Source organism: Xenopus laevis, chromosome 5L (genome assembly GCF_017654675.1).
Source record: "Xenopus laevis strain J_2021 chromosome 5L, Xenopus_laevis_v10.1, whole genome shotgun sequence".
In the NCBI taxonomy this organism is placed as follows: Eukaryota; Metazoa; Chordata; class Amphibia; order Anura; family Pipidae; genus Xenopus; species Xenopus laevis.
Genome location: NC_054379.1, coordinates 25,062,456 through 25,079,331, shown reverse-complemented (window position 1 = coordinate 25,079,331; position 16,876 = coordinate 25,062,456). Strand labels below are relative to the sequence as shown.

Genomic DNA, 16,876 nt, shown 5'->3' with positions numbered 1-16,876 from the left:
CTTTCTCAGGATGTACCAAACTGTAGATTTTGCCACTCCTAATATTGTAGCAATTTCCTTAAGTTTCTGCAGCATAAGGGCTCTTACTGACGAGCGGTTGAAGCTGCGCTCCCCTGCGTTCCGTTTTTCTGCGTTCATCCGCAGGGTATCGCAGGAATAGACGCATTATGTTTTTTCCAATGGGGCTGTACTCACACAGGCACGTGTAGGTGCCGAACGCAGGTTGAGATGCAACATGCTGCATTTTTCCTGCGTTCGGCACCTACAGGCGCCTGTGCGAGTACAGCCCCATTGAAAAAAGCTAAATGCATCTATTCCTGCGCTCCCCTGCGGCTGAACGCTGAAAAACGGAACGCAGGGGAGCGCAGCTTCAACCACTCGTCAGTAAGAGCCCTAAGGATGGCTTGTTTCGCCTGCATGGAGCTCCTTTAAGAAGCATTTTGTTTTATCACAGCAAAATCTTCCACATACAAGCGCCACCCCCTCAAATCAACTCCAGGGCTTTTATCTGCTTCATTGATAGACAAAGGAATTGCCCACACCTGCCCATGAAATAGCCTTTGAGTCAATGGTCCAATTACTTTTGAGCCCCTAAAAAAGCCTTTAGTTCCTCACATTTTTATGCAATCTTTTTGTTCAACCCACTGAATTAAAGCTGAAAGTCTGCAGTTCAACTGCATCTGAGTTGTTTCATTTAAAATTCATTGTGGTCATGTACAGAACCAAAATTAGAAAAAGGTGTCTCTGTCCAAAGATTTATGGGCCTAACTGTATACATATGGCAAGAGAATACCCTTTAGTACAAGTCCAGGGAGGGGCCGTGGAAGCCTATGATCTTGGCTAAATATAAATAACCAGCAAATACTTTCCTTTGTCACGTTGGCACTAAAGCATTGCGTTATTAAATGCATATATGATGCAATTTATCATGTTCACTTTTTTAATAGTGAATAAACAGAATAAATTTGGTATAAATAACAGTGAATGTATCACAAATGATGGATATAGAGCAGAAAAGCCACATAGGACTTAGTTTAGACACACAAGAGCATTAATTTAATCTACAAACTGAAAAGTGAATAAAAGTGTATGGGGTACAATAGGCAGACAGGGCCAAGCAGAAATAGAACAGATGTAGGATCCACAAGCTCCCCATGCCATGTGCACTAATGTACCCCCTACCATCACTGTTGCACCAGCTCCCCATGCCATATGCACTACTGAATCCCCAAAGCATCATGGATGTGCAAGCTCCCCACGCCATGGGCACGAATGCAACCCCATATCATCATGGATTCTGCTGGCTTCTGTGCTATGTGCCGATAAGCCATATGGTCTCTTTCTCTTCAGCCTAGAGGACGGGGGGGGGCATGACTTCCAAAAAGAAATTCAAGTTCTGCTTAGTCAAAGCACAGGACCGTTTTCCACTTGGCCTCAGTCCATGTTAAATTACCTTGGGCCCAAAGAAGTTGGTTCTTCTTTGCATGGTAGAGGTGTAACTTACATTTATGGGTGCAGTGGATTTGAGGAGCATTCCTGAGCCCATGTACCAATTTCTACTACAGAATCACCAGGTCTGTATTGAGTGCTGTGCCACGAATAGCCCAAAGATCCCAAAATCCAATCCAACAAAACAGGCATGGTCAAAAAAGTTTCACCACATTCCATGTGGCTAATCTTTTTGTCCTTTTTATTTCCAAAATGTTGGGGGAGGTAAGTACAAATAAGCATTCACCCCAAATCTCCCCCTAACTGACCTTCAAGCTGGGCCCCTTAGCTCATAACAAGGTTACAGATATAGATTTGAGGCAAATTGGAGAGGCTTCAGATGGGGGTTTTTTTGCCTTCTTCTGGATCAACTGGCAGTTAGGTTATAAAAAGTTGAAATTAATGGACGCGTGTCTTTTTTCAACCTTACTTACTATGTAGATAGAAAATTGAGGTAACAGTCACTCTGCGATAGTTCCAGGGGTACCCAGGGCACAAATAAGCCATCACCCCAAATTTCCCCCTAACTGACCTTCAGGCTGGGCCCCCTTAGCTCATAACAAGGTTACAGATATATAGAAACATTGGGGTAACAGTCACCCTGCTACAGTTCCAGGGGTACCCAGGGCACAAATAAGCACTCACCCCAAATCTCACCCTAACTGACCTTCAGGCTGGGCCCCCTTAGCTCATAACAAGGTTACAGATATATAGAATCATTGGGGTAACAGTCACCCTGCTACAGTTCCAGGGGTACCCAGGGCACAAATAAGCACAGTACCCTCTGCTGTAGCTGAAAGTATAAAGTTATATGTGAATAAAATGAAACACAGATATGGGACCTGAGCTCCCTATTGCACAAATTATATTATATAGATACATTGGGGTAACAGGGTACAAATGAACACTGTACCCTCTGCTATATCATAGGAAGCACAAATCCAAAATTACTCAAAATAGTGTCCAGAATAATATACCTTTCTCTCTGAATTCAGTAAATGACCAGTAAATGCTACCTGCTGACTGGTTGCTTTAGATTATTACACATGAAGACCATTGGTGGGATAAATAATAAAGACTGGCTAATATATTTACGGCAGATGTTAAGTGTATGCTATACAATTGCACAACGTGTGGTCCTCACTGTCTAGGAAGCACACACGCTTTAGTGGCGTTCCAGTAGATGACAAACTCACTCTAGAGACTGTTTGACTGTACAGAGCGCTTGTGAAAATATTTTTTTATTAAAAAGAAAAAGTTCCAAAATATTAAATGCAGGGTTAGAGTTGGGAACTTCAGATGTGAGTGAAACGGATGTCCCCCCCAAGAATAGGACACACTGACAAGTTAGCCCAACTATGTGGCTGTTTGGGTAGCGAGATCTTGGCCGTCCATATACTTTGCAGTCCTTTGAGCTCCAACACAAGGAGAATGTGTGAACTGGTGGCCGAGACCTGCACATTATTGGCCAAGGAATCAGACTCATGTTGTTTACAGAGAGAGCTGCTGTATCTGCCTCCAGTGATACTGCCAGTGACTCTCAATGGAAATGTTTTGTTTGCTGATAATAAAGTCAAAGTGGTGAGTCGAATGCAGCAGTGTCAGAGCTTGGCCTGTGGTTGAAGAGAGGAAAAAAAAAAAAATCAAATAAGCCTGAATCTTGTGTCTGCTGATCTCAATTACAACAGATTTGTTCTTGTCTCTCCATTTACCCCTCTTGCTGTTAATCTTGCTAATTTTGTTACATTTGACCCTCTCCTGAATATTCTTTGTTGATACAATCACAATCTATAGGAAGGATGGCTTTGTTTCAATGTCTTTAAAGCAGAACAAAAGGTTAAATCACTGGGGGTGCCAAATTTCAGTGCTAGGCACACCCCAGTGATTATAATTTTTCGCCGTATACCTCCGGGCCGATGCCTCGGTTTGGTAAATATTGCAGTGGCTCTGGGTATTTCTGAAGAAGCTCCTCGTCGCCATCTTCCTTGTGTTTTTTCATATATTTTTTGTTCTGGCCCGAGCAGCAGCATGCACAGTAAAGTAAAAAGCCAAACTTAGACAATGTGCGGGTTGAGAAAAGCTTGACTCAACCCAAACCCGCCTCCTCCCCTCTATATATAGACCTGCACTGCCGATTGGACGGGGCAAAAGGGGCGGAAAAATGAATGCCGGAAGCCCGCAAAGGGTGTATAGTCGACTGCAAAGTTTAAATTCTTACCTCTAATTCAGCTGGCGGATAAGCTGGTTAATTCCTGCCCCTCTGTTCCCCGGATCGCCCACCTCTGAGAGGTATCCCTTCCTATTGACAGCTGCGTGACGAGAAACAGAGAGCCGGAAAGGACACAAGAAACTGTTCACTTCTGAAAAATGTTCCCCTGTTGTGTATAATTCATGGATCACATCCTCCAAACAGATGATGCCAAACTTTCCTGCAAAGAGAACCAGGTTTTTTGATTACTGGGGAAGTCATTTACTTTTTACCCCAATTCCCAACAGGCCTGCACTTTGTGGCCAAATGACAGCTGTGTTGCTGCAATCGATAACAGATTAATCCACCGTCTCCCCTAATGAATGAACCTATATAATTACCCAGTCTCAATTCTATGAGTGTACATTACACAGCCCCTAAACCACCAGTGTGCATTGCCCAGCCCCTACACAACCCTCCTCTATGAGTGTTACTTTACCCAGAGTCTCTCCCAGGGGATGTATTGTCTAAAATTAAAAACCACCTTTGCCTTTGGGAACGGATATAAGCCTTTTTATAATTGCAATCCATGAAAAATGAGTAGGAAGTCTTGATTGCAGACCATCACTCCCATTGCTGCTTGACTGCCTACTCGTTTTTCATTGGTAGGCGGGCGGGAACAGCAGAAGAGATTGGTGGGTCGAACAGCAGAGACAGACACGGGCCGAGAAGGTTTTTGCTCGCAGCTGAAAGTGCAGGTATGTGGGGGATTGCGCTCAACTTTAAACTGAAGCGCAATGAAAACCAGCTGATAGAAAATAATGGATTGCAATTAGAAAAAGACATATCCGTTCCCCAAAGGAAAAGGGGGATTTTAATTTTAGACAATACATCCCCTTTAATTCATATATGAGGCCCAGCCCCTCTTCTACAATGGACAGCGTTACCTAGTTGCTCTTCAATAACATTGTTGTCAGTCAGTGCCACTCGTCGGCCATTCTTTCTGAAATGCCCTCTTTTTAAAACCAGCTCTCTGATGGATTTAAGATTTGGGAACCTGTGTGAGCAATAAAAAAAAGTTTTAAGACTGTACAACACGAACTCTAACACCCTGTATTTCCTTACACGAAGTGCGACACTCACCCCCAAGCAACGTACGGTTCTACGACTCGAATCAAGTTTTCGGTCGATGGGGTCACCTTCACAAAAGCTCCTGCAAAAATCTTCCCCAAGCGAAGTTTCTTTAAGGCGTCCTGGACTGCTTTGCTGACTCCATCGATTCTGTACAGGAAAAAAAGAAAGAGAGGGGTAAAATAAAAGAGGTCTCCAAAGCAATTCTGGGAGGGTCTTACAAGGGTGGTTCATCTTTAAAGGAGAAGGAAAGCTACAGAGGTATTTTATTGCCAATAGATTAGCTGCAATAGTGCAAACTAGAATGCTATATTTATTCTGCAGAATGCTTTACCATACCCGAGTAAAAAGCTCTAGAAGCTCTCTGTTTGTTTAGGATAGCAGCTGCAGTATTAATGTGGTGTGACATCACTTCCTGCCTGAGTCTCTCCCTGCTCTGGGCTCAGATTACAGTAGAGAAGGGAGGGGAAAGAGGAGCAAACTGAGCATGCTCTTGCCCAGGGCAATGAGATTTAAGCTGGAAGGCAGGAAGTCTGATACAGAAGCCCATGTGTACACAATAGAAGGAAAGAAATGCAGTGTTTCTTTTGACAGGGGACTCAGAGCAGCACTACTTTGGGGGGGGTTTACTGGTATATTTAGATGGACCTTTCTGATAAGGCTTATTTAGTTTTTACCTTTCCTTCTCCTTTAAAGGACTAGTAACTAATTTTTTTTAAAAAAAATTGTTTCTTTTTAACGAAAAAAACAAAACTGTGTTGGTGTATTTTTTTTAGTTAAAAAGAAACTGATTTAAAAAAAAAAAATTACTGTTACTGGTCCTTTAAGTTAACTTTTAGCATGTTACAGAATGGCTAATTCTAAGCAACTTTTCAATTGTCCTTCGTTATTTCTTTTTTTTTATCGTTTTTTAATTATTTGCCTTCTTTTTCTGACTCCGCTTTCAAATTGGAGTCATTGACCCCATCTAAAAAACAAATGCTCTGTAAGGCTACACATTTATTGCTACTTTTTATTACTCATCTTCAGATTCAAATCAATGCATGGTTGCTAGGGTAATTCGGACCCTGACAACCAGCTGCTGAATAAAAACAGAAGGCACTTAAAAACAACAAATAATTGAAACGAATTGCAAATTATCACTCTTTAAGTCATTATTCAGGGTCACGTGGGCCACTTTAAAGAGAACAGAAAATTTCTTTCAAGGGTAAGACAACCGAGTTAAATTCTGTAAGAGAATACTTACTTTGTAATGCGCACCACAAATGCCAGCCCGTGTTTATCAATGCCAGGAATTTTCTTCTGATAAATTCTCATCCGCTTCAGACGAACATCGTCCCTTAGTTTCCTGTGGGAGTCTCGCACAAAGGATTCCAATCGTTTGAACTTGATTTGCTTTCCAGGCTGTATCTGTGGAACAGAGAAATGTTTGGTGTGAGCATTTTCAAATATAGAAAGGTGCAGCAAGTCCCCCCCCCCACTGCTTTATCAAGGGAAAAAATGGGGAAAGACTAACCAAGTTGGGATTGGTTACACTGGAGAAGAGGCAGTTAAGGGGGATATGATCACTATATATAAATATATAAGGGGCAGTAATGAAAAAGAGAAAGTGCAGAGAAGAACAACTAAACTGATAAAGGGAATGGAAGGGATCAGTTATGGGGAATAGCTGACCAGGTTGGGATTGGTCACATTGGAGAAGAGGCAGTTAAGGGGGATATGATCACTATATATAAATATATAAGGGGACCATACAAAAACGGATGCTTTATTCACCAGTAGATCATCCCAGCAGACATAAATAAGACAATCAGATTAGAGGAGAAGAGCTTCCAAGTTATGATGGGAAAGGCTTGTTTACAGGAAGAGCTGGGAAGTTGTGGGATTCTCTCCCTAAGTCAGTTGTACTGGCAGATACATTAGATAGGTACAAGGATGGGTTGGATGCAAGTGAAGAAATACAGAATTAGTGAAAATAGCTCTTAGTGCAAGTTGGTCCGGGGACTGGTACAAGTGTATCTTGGAATCAGGAAGATTCCTGCATTGCTCTGGATAAACTAGCAGTTGGGCAGGTTTCAAGTTACTCCACTGCATCCTTCCAGCAATCTTTCTTCATATAGGAGTCAGAGACAAATAATGATTGCCAGTTAATCGACACAAAGGCTGCATGTAGAGAGACAGATTGCTAAGAGTGGGGGGATAGTGAACATTAACTTGATTATTTCACAAGCAGTGCAGGATTTTTATGACATTTATATATTGTGCACAATACATTACATTTTGCGATAGTTCCCCTTTAATACATGTGACTTTTAAAATGTCATCTGTCACTATTGGAACCAAATATTATGAGATGTCTGTGTATAGAGAAACCCAGCCCACACATTCAAATTTGCTGGCCGAGTTTGGATCTAATGGATGAAAAGAAATTAAGTGACCAACAAGCCCATCAGTAAATGAGTAGCAACCAAGTGTTACCTTTCGCTTCTCCTCTAAAGCTCTCTTGGCCTCCGCTGCTTTCAGACCCAGATACTTCTTCCTTTTCTTTAACAAGTTCTCTGGCACGCGCAGAAGTTTTCGGGGCCTAAAGTAAAAAACAAAGGAAATGAAGGGGGCGGCTTGTCGCTTCCTCCTGGGGCATTTTGGGCTCTTACACGCAAGTGTTTGGCCACGTGTTCCTCTGCTTTCCGATGCCCGTACTCACTGCAGCAACTGGAAGCATCACATGAATGAAACAAGACAACACAGGGAAATGGATAACCAAATGTTTCTGTGTAAGTGCCCCAAGTGTTGTTATACTTCAACTTTTAGTGAGCAAACACACAGACACACAACCCAATAAAGGCATTAAGTTTGCAGGTTATCCCTCTATGGGTTTGGTCTGGATAGTTGGGTTTCCGCCCACATGTTATAGCTTTGTATAAATGAGTGTTTACGCGGCTCTCCCAACTAACCAGGGGGCAGTAAGACACCGATATTTATTTGGGTGATGTCAGCCAACTCTTCGCTCCCTGTTGGTGGTGTATATTATACAGAATGTCAGCAATTAACTCAGTCCCGTACATTATAGAAAGTATGAGGTAGCGGGTCTCCAAGTTAGTAAAGTAATAACTCGCCACATTTGGGAAGTGGCCCCGAGCCCTCAGCATAGGGAGCAGACAACCAAAACTACTTTAAAGCAGGCTCTCAAAAAGGCGACTTCCACCGGGCAAAGGTTTTCAAAGTGAAAAGTCATTTATTGTATCCTTACTCGTTAACAAACAATTAATCATATGCCTATTAGTGTTTAACACAAAACGCATGAGGATATGGATACAATAAATTACTTTTCACTTTGAAAACCTTTGCCCGGTGGAAGTCTGCCTTTTTGAGAGCCTGCTTTAAAGAAGTTTCAATTATACCAAAGGCTGCCATTATAATAAGAGTTACTTTATAAGGTTTTGTTGTTCTTTAATCTTCACCTGCTGCTGATTCATGAGCTTCTCACTAAAGGCCATTAACATAATATCCAACATAACCTCCTGCACAGCCACATACTACTCTACCTTCAGTCACACTTATCCCCCCCTCTATGGATTGTAAGCTCTTCCGGGCATTTACTCCCCCACATTATCTACGGTCTTGGTATTGTCCGGCAATTACTATGTGCCACGTGATACACGTGTTTAATAATATGTGTAAGGAGAGACATTAGTTGGGAGGGAATGGGCCCAGTGTTTGTGTCAGGGATATGAGGCGAGTATAGAGGAACAGGAGGAGCCCGGTTGTGTGTATATATTAAGATCGAGGCGAGTGTAGAGGAGTCGATGAGTCTAGTGGCGAAACCAGAATTGGGATAAGTATAGGGGCGATTAAGACGATGCCATGCGTTAGAGGGGAGTGGAATACTTTAGGAATGGGGTTAGGACGAGCCCTGTGTGTTTATATTGGGGGAGATTAAAAGGCGAGTGAGCACAGGGTTGGATAATTCACTGCACATAACAATACAACCCACGTGATACTGCCGACACCTCCACACATCACCCCCGAACCTCTATCCCTCTGCCCGTTCCTTCACGCCATCGGATGGACCCAGATTTCCCTCGCCCCCCGTCCAACACTCACTCGGTAGCCTCCATGTCGCTCCTTCCGATAAACTGGCCAAATAGGAAGTTCCTTCTGCGTAACTTCCGCTCTGTTGCCGTTAAACCGCCATGTTGCGGTTGGCACCAGTAAGCGGCCGTTTACATGGTACCACCCACTAGCGGACGCTGCAGGTTTCCTATTGGCTGGTTCGGTATCCAAAGATTAACTTTCGGCAGCAGCTTTTTCAGTTTTCTCTTTTGTTTTATTTAAGAAATACCGCTTTTTCTTGCGGTTGTGCCAGTATATGATATTCCCTCAGGCTTTCATCAGTGGGCAGGTGTTTCCCCTACCTGTAGTTACGACAAGCCCCTCCCCCTCCACAAATAAAGAGCGAGAGACACAAGGGGGTTTATTTATTTATTTATTTATTTATTAAGTGTGAAGTTAGCGATCACCACAGTCGCTAGAGTGAAATTCCTCCACTCTCCATTCATTTCATTGGGATTCATTGGGATTTTGAAAAGCGTATTATTTATCAAAGGATAAACTTTCACCCAGAGATAAATTCTCTTTTATAGGAGACAAACAGGATAAATGAAAAACCCCTAATTTTGTAGGCAATTATAAGTAATATATGGTGTTGCTTTTACATGGAGCTAAAAATTTATATTATCTTTAAAAATCGCCCCTTTATTGGAGCTCCCTATAGATGTTCACTGGTCCATGTCTGGGTTCCAAATGAGGGGTGGGCGTGTCCTAACGGTCCCTGCCAGATGTACAGTTGGAGGGAGAGCCAATCACAGCCCTGCAGTCACACAAGCACAGACAGGCTTCAGGTCCTGCTAGCTGCTGATTGGTTCCTGTCCTACAGTGCAGTGATCTGAGAGACGCCGGCTCCCCTGCACAGCCTGGGAATTCAGGGAGCAGGAAGTGGAAGAGAAGGGAGGGATTATTAGGGTTTTTGCAGAAATATATAATAAATCAGATTGAAACACTACTTTTTTAAAGCACAATTCTTCTATCTATCCAAATGAGTATAATGCACTGGTACGTTCTTATTTTTTACACAAAATGTCTCCTTTAAAATATCTAACTCCACTTCTTTGATAACAATACCTCAAGGACTAAGTAGCAATGGCAGAAAACAGGGCAGGCAGTGATCAAGCGCCAACATATTCCGTAGCGCTGCGCAGTGCAATGGCATTGTCATCAACTATACAAAATACATACTGTACAAATACTGACTGGGAGGGGGGGGTTTCCAAAAAGAAGGACACGACCACTTCTTATAGAGAGAAAGAGATATATACGGGGGCGATCCCGACCCCTCTGCCACTAGGGTTGCCATTTACTAAAAAAAATTACCGGCCGGTGGGGGGCAGGCACAAAAAGGGGCAGGCCATGATGCAAAAGGGGGTGGGGCTACATAGCGTGCCACGAAAGGGCGGAGCAACATCATCCCGATGTCAAGAACACTGAAAAAAAGGTAAATTCTGCGCGAATTGGGGCTTTTTTTAAAGCGTATTATAAATTACCGGCATTGCATTGCCGGTAAATTTGTAATACCGGCCCTGGCCTTGGCAGGTGTTTTACCGGCTAGGTCGGTAAAATACCGGCCGGATGGCAACCCTATCTGCCACCCTGATGTAGGGTTGCCAGGTTTACATTTACAAAACCAGCCAAAGACTCAAAAAGTAGCCAGAAGCCATTTTAAAAGTAGCCTAAAAATATCCCAATTTGCCCAAATTCAGGGTCGGACTGGCCTACCAGGGTACCGGCTAACACCCTGGTGGGCCTGGCTTTGGTGGGCCCCCAGGGCTCTCTATCTATATTAGTACAACTAAGCAATGATTAGGCAGCTAACCCACCAGCACCCACATCGCTCGAGTAGTGTAGGAACCTGCAACAGGGCAGTATCCGCCCAGCCTGACTGTATTCATTGAAGGAGCAGTGAGGTGCTGGTGTAGATGTGAGACGCGTCACCTTGATGCTGATGGTTGGCCTGCCTGCGTGTGCACATAATGCTCCCCAACTGCGTCTTCCCAGCACATCCACATCAGTAGGAGGTGTGGCTGAGCTGCTCTCTGCAGGGCCGGATTTACATAGCAGGCACCCCTAGGCCCGTTGTCTCCTGTGCATCCCCAGTGTTTCTGAACCAATGTCGGTGTAGGAGTGGTTGGGCAGCATGCCGCCCCCTAAAATCCTGCCACCCTAGGCCCTGGCGGCCTCTGCACAAATCCGGGCCTGACTCTCTGTTAAGCCGGAGGCAGCAGGCATGATCACCAGGGCCCAGCCATACTTGCTTCTCCCTCCCTCTTTTATCCACTGCACCCCCGGAAAAACGTACTATCGCGAGCATGCGGAGGGGGTGCAGGAGGTATCGTGGCACAGAATAGTTTGCGGCTGGGTGCCCGGGGAAGGGTGTAGGGAGCCCCTGAGGCTGCAACTTCCAAATGTAGCCCAAATCCGTGCGTTGGCCAGTTTGGACTTTTAAAACTACCACTATGTTTTTAAAACAGCCCAATTCGGCTATAAACCCACCAACCAGCCAACCCTGCCCTGAAGCTACTGCAGACAGCTTAGTTGTGTTCTCTGCATTAGAAGACTAACACTTACAGTTTGAAGATTCCGCTCTTAAAGTTACCAGGAGTGGCTTTTTGCAGCCCCTGGTAACTCATGGGCCCTGTGGCACACCACCCCTGTATATATATATATATATATATATATATATATATATATATATATATATATATATATATATATATATATATATAGATAAAGAACTAGCTAGAGAATGAATACAGAGCTGTCTACAGCACTTTCCTGTTTTTTGGGGAATACCCATATCCATCACTTCCCCCAGCCCCCGGGCATTTAAAAGCATTCCCCTGGTTTTTGCTATGCCCCCATATATAATGCTCACTGTTCATGCACAATGAGCTTTCAGTTCTGCCAAAAGTCCTTTGCGTTTGCAGCGTTCGGTGACATTGCAGCACATGTGCAGTAACATCCCTGGGAATCGCCGACGATCATCCATGCCAATCTTCCGTCCTGCAACTTACCATTCAGATTAATATAAAGTAGTAAAGAGAACAAATCACACAATGTTCTGCACATGAATTGACAGTCAGCAATGGTACGAATGTTATGTCTAACAAATAATCCCATGGGCCATTGATATCATCAGATACATTCTTGAAAAACAAGAATGTGCCAGTGTATTAAACTCTTAAAATATAAACAGGGAGTGCTGAAAAAAGTAGCGTTTCAGGTTGATTTACTAAAAATGTTTATTAAATCCATTGCACTTGTATTCTCTGGGTACATCCTGTGGTTGAGAGGCTGGTACATTCTATTGCATGTGCTCTATGTGTGCCCAGAAGTGCAACCACCAATGTGTGCTTTATTGTTGCCTATTTAAAAATTCAAACCTGTCTCTCAGTACCCAATGCCCAGTACCCACATTCGATATGCCTGTGTACAGCATATGAAAATATGAGAATCCGCGTGAATGTTTTAAGTACTAAAGTGTTTTTGGTTTAATAGATATAAATCCAATAATGTGTCATGTATTTAAAAAACAAATAGTGTTATTGGTTGCTGCCAGGTAATTATTTCAGTTCATATAAAAAAAAATCATTGCTTTCTTTGAGAATAACTTCGGTATCTATTTGCCGGGAAAGTTTTGCTTCTTGCATTAGAGGAAGCAGGTGGCTCCCCAGCTCTTTGCGGGGTAACGGCAGTACTGGCAGAGGAAGGGGGAGTAACAAAGACACAAACTTATTACTGATGTAGCAGCTGAGGGGAAACATCTTTCTGCAGTGGACACAGACGCCTCTCATGTTGTTCTACAAAAATGACCAATTTATCTCAAACCCTGCTGCTGATAGCAACCCTTTCACATACAAGTAAGTAAGTAGTACGGCAGTAATGTAGCTCAGCAGGACCACTGAGTTCTGTAGACATGATTTTTTTCCCATGTTTTTTCCCTACCTCCTCTGGATTTCCCCCATGACTATCACATGAAACCGAAAAATAAAACTGAACTGTATAAATCAATAGGAGAGGTCCAGGGATCAATTTGGTAAAGTTTGTCGCCTTCCCGACCTTCAAATTTTTTTTCAGAGAAAAAACTCAAATCAAGTTTTTAAAATTCGAACCGAGTCTTTAAAATATGAATTGAGTTTTTATAATTCGCATCAAATTTGAATCAAGTTTTTATCAAATTCGATTTGAGTTTTTGGGTCGTTTAAATTCGTTCAAGTTTAAAAAATTCGATTCTAAAAATACTTTTCTTGAATTTCAAATTGATGGGAGTTTAGTGGAGTTTAAAAAAAACTCACATGAATTTGAAATTCGGCCCTTCATAAATGTGCCTCTAGTATGTGTCCATTGGGTAAGAAACGTAGACTCCTTTGGGGCAGGGACTGTTGTATTAGTAATAAGTTCTGTGCAATGTATTGGTGCTGTATAAAAAACAATGATAAGAAACTATACTCCAATATCTTAAACAGATCTTTGGATCTTCTTCATCTCTAGGCTATGGGGCGTCTATCATCCCAACTGCCAAGCCATCAATCTGGAGTGTGAGGAGCAAAGGTCAGACCCAGCTTCTTTGCCTGGTTCCAGAGACATATGGAGATGAGATAAGCATCTGGTTTTCAAATGGCAATGGCACTGAATTGGGGACCTATTATTCACCAGGAATCGCTGATCACCTATCAATCATAGCGATAACAAAACTCCATAAAAATGTGCCCTCAAGTAACAATGCTGTCAGTTTCTCCTCCGGCACCCACATTGTTGCTTCTCGATCCAAAAGGAATGTGTCCAGTGTGACTGATTGGTCCAAAAGCAGCTTCATTGATCCTCCTGCTCATGAAGAGCATCAGAGTCCTCTGCCTCTGCCACCCCAGTATGAGAACCTTGGAGCCTATGCCATTCTATCTCTTCCCACAGAGGAGCTTAAAGACTGGGGCTCTATAACATGTCTTGTTGCAGATGCTGGCACAAGGAATGTGTGGCACCAAAAGAGCTTTGAAATCCAAGGTAACAAATCTCTAGGACTGTATTATTATAATATCTCAAACTGTCGCTAGAATTCTGCAGGATAGAGACACGTTCCAGTTTATATGGAAACTGTCATGAAATACAAATGTTAGTTATCGCAATCATCAGGGGAATGAAAGCAATTTCCCTGGTTCTTAAAACATGAGTTCATCCAGCCCAACTTTTTGTATGAGCAATGTAGATTCATCACTCACATAAGAACAGATTTGGTGAGAGTACAGGGCAGCAAAAGCCAATTGCTAAGAGTAGATGATTATCACCCTAATGCATTTTTCTGATTATTTTTTATGTTACAATATAGGCTCAAGGCACACCAGTAATTTTCTCTTTAGTCAGAGTAACAACAGTTACTGCCCATGCAACTTTGGAGAGGTTCATTTTGGCCCAAAATCATGCATGCCATAATTCACGTCAGTGGCAGGTAGCACAGGTGTGCACAAAAATTTGCCAAACACCCTTGCCTTAATATAGGTAGGAATTTATCTTTAAACAATCCAGGATTGGGTTATTATCCCCCTAATGACATGGAGTTAGATGATATCTCTCTATATGTATAATAGAGGGTCTGAATAGAAATATCAGTAATAAAAATTAGCAATAACAATGTTTAGGGGGTCAGTGACCCCATTTGAAAGCTGGAAAGAAAAAAAAGAAGCAAATAATTAAAAAACTATACAAAATACAATAAATAGTGAAGACCAATTGAAAAGTTGCTAACAATTGGCCATTGTATAACATACTAAAAGTCAGCTTAAAGGTGAACCACCCCTTTAAGAAGAAATGTCCCCAAACTGCTTAGCATTATTTTTACTTTTATTATAAAAAATTGTTTTCTGGTGAAGTACCATACCTACCATATGAGACCTGGTGCAACCATATCAACAATGTCCCTGCAGTAACTCTGTTCCCTTGCACTGCATACAGGAGAAGTGGAAGGGAAGTCGTGCCATGAAGAGAGACATTCTGAGGAACTGGGTTAGTTTGTCTCTTCCATTCTCTTTTCACACAAATAGGATGGTTTAAAGGCAACACTTTATAATATAAAATGGGAAACACCACTTTCAATACAAATTAAAGGAACAGTTCACATGTAAAAGTAACTGATAGCATCTTATAGAGTGTTCCATTCTTGTAACTCTTAAAAGACCAGTAACATCAAATTATTTTTATAACAAAAATTGTTAGCATACATTGAAAAAAAAACCACCAAGACAAATTAAACTTTAAAAATGGCAAAGTCTTTATTAAAGGAGAAACAAACCTGTAACATATAAAACCCCTACCCCCTACCCTTTGTAGACCCCCTCCCTCCTCACCCCCCAGCCTAGATGATCCCCGGGGCAAATGCCCGTAACTTTTTACTTATCCCTCAGTGCAGATTCTGTCCCCCACAGTTCACGGCAGCCATCTTATTTTCTTGGTTAAACATCGAAGCAGACTTTCGTTTTTGTCGCATGTGCAGTTGGAGTAATTTCTCCGGTCCCGAACAACTGCGCATGCACCGAAATTTTCGAAAACAAATTTCTGCTTCCAAAAATTAACGAAATTTTAATCGAATTCGATTTGAGCTTTCAGGTCTGTTTAATTCATCCGAGTTTTAAAAATTAAATTTTATTAATAAATTTCGATTTTCTGAATTAAAGGTCAAGAAAACACAAATTAATTGGGGGAGGGGGGTGCCATATATTATGCAGCCCCAACACCTAGGAATTAGTTTTTCCCCCTGGTCTGGTTCTACTTTTTTTGTGGGAAAAAAGTGTAGACTTTGATTGCACATGTGCAGTAAAGTCAAATTTTATTGAAAATTCAAAAATATCAAATACTGTACATCTATATAGTTATTGTTTCCAATGTCAGATATCAAAGCCAACTATTTCTAAACAGCACTTCTATCCAAGGACAGAAAATTCCTCCACATTTTTTTAAGGTCAGAATTTCCTATACAGTGTGTCCTATATTGTGTCTTTCCACAACACCAGACTTCCTTTCTACTATGGCTAATTCTATACATTGCTTTCTACCAGGGCCAGACATTCCAATACAGCTTGCCCTATATATATCGTTATATTGTGCCCACTAATAAGGCCAGATATTCCTGCTTTTTGTTGTTTAACTGATCTAACCACAAAGGTATAGGCTTTCTAAAATATATGTAAACTTAAAGGCCCATGACTTGGACCAATTACAAAGCTGTCTTTATGTTGTTTCCTAGGCAACCAACACAGATTTACCTGTGTGTCTGTACTGACCTTGCGACTGATTGTCTGGAAGCTCCTGACTTTTGATTTACTTATGACGAGTGTTGCCATTCTGGAAGAAGGAGGACTGGAGAGGCAGAGATCCTATTCTTAGATGGCTGCAGATGTTATGATTAAGGATAAACAGACATGAATGGAATTTATTGTGAAAATTAAAAACAAATTCAAACGTATTTCTAAAATAAATGTTATTGTACAATCACATTTCTGAGAAATGATCACCAACCTGTGGAGCCCTCAGGTTGTCATTTAGGCACAGGCACCCAAACTGTGCGTTCACTCCACTTACCCATCTCAGGGACTAACACACAGGCATCTATGGTGTGGGGACATCCACTAACACTGCTTGTGGAACTCTTAAAACCTGCTTAAATACCCTTTCAAGGGCCACCATTTGGTCAAAGGTTCACATCAGCTTCACAAAAGGGTAGCTATAAAAAAAAAAGCACTTTTGTATTAGCCACACTATTTAGGAAACCCCTTGTCTTAAGGAACCTCTTACACCCCTGTTTTGGATCAAGGAATATTAAAAGGATTTGTTCTCCTTTATCAAAGGTCAAAGTGAAAATTCAAATTAAAAAAATGTCGATTTCAAGCTAATTTTTGTGTATTTCGACTAGGAATAGTCCAAATTTTATTCGAATTTGAAAAATCAAAATTGATGATGTACTTTCTC

General features: G+C 41.9%; 2 protein-coding genes across 4 annotated transcripts; one reads left to right on the top strand and one right to left on the bottom strand.

Annotated features, from left to right (window-relative positions):
* Positions 1-2,695: 2,695 nt before the first annotated feature.
* rpl7l1.L (ribosomal protein L7 like 1 L homeolog) lies at positions 2,696-8,945 on the bottom strand. 2 transcript variants are annotated; one of them, XM_018262034.2, is made up of 7 exons: positions 8,802-8,842; positions 7,286-7,391; positions 6,054-6,217; positions 4,820-4,957; positions 4,624-4,733; positions 3,707-3,917; positions 2,696-3,101 (listed from the first exon to the last, which is right to left on the bottom strand). In XM_018262034.2, the coding sequence occupies exons 1-6, from the start codon at positions 8,825-8,827 to the stop codon at positions 3,709-3,711; spliced, it is 753 nt and encodes a 250-aa protein (XP_018117523.1). In that variant the 5' UTR covers positions 8,828-8,842; the 3' UTR covers positions 2,696-3,101; positions 3,707-3,708.
* Positions 8,946-12,195: 3,250 nt separating this feature from the next.
* LOC108716104 lies at positions 12,196-16,826 on the top strand. Of its 2 annotated transcripts, XM_041562623.1 has the most exons (4): positions 12,198-12,780; positions 13,412-13,921; positions 14,867-14,917; positions 16,155-16,826. In XM_041562623.1, exons 1-4 carry the CDS (start codon positions 12,729-12,731, stop codon positions 16,292-16,294), a joined length of 753 nt encoding a protein of 250 aa, XP_041418557.1. In that variant the 5' UTR covers positions 12,198-12,728; the 3' UTR covers positions 16,295-16,826. The 2 variants fall into 2 exon arrangements, with proteins under 2 accessions (XP_041418558.1, XP_041418557.1); XM_041562624.1 differs by lacking the exon at positions 14,867-14,917 and having other exon boundaries at positions 12,196-12,780.
* Positions 16,827-16,876: the final 50 nt, after the last annotated feature.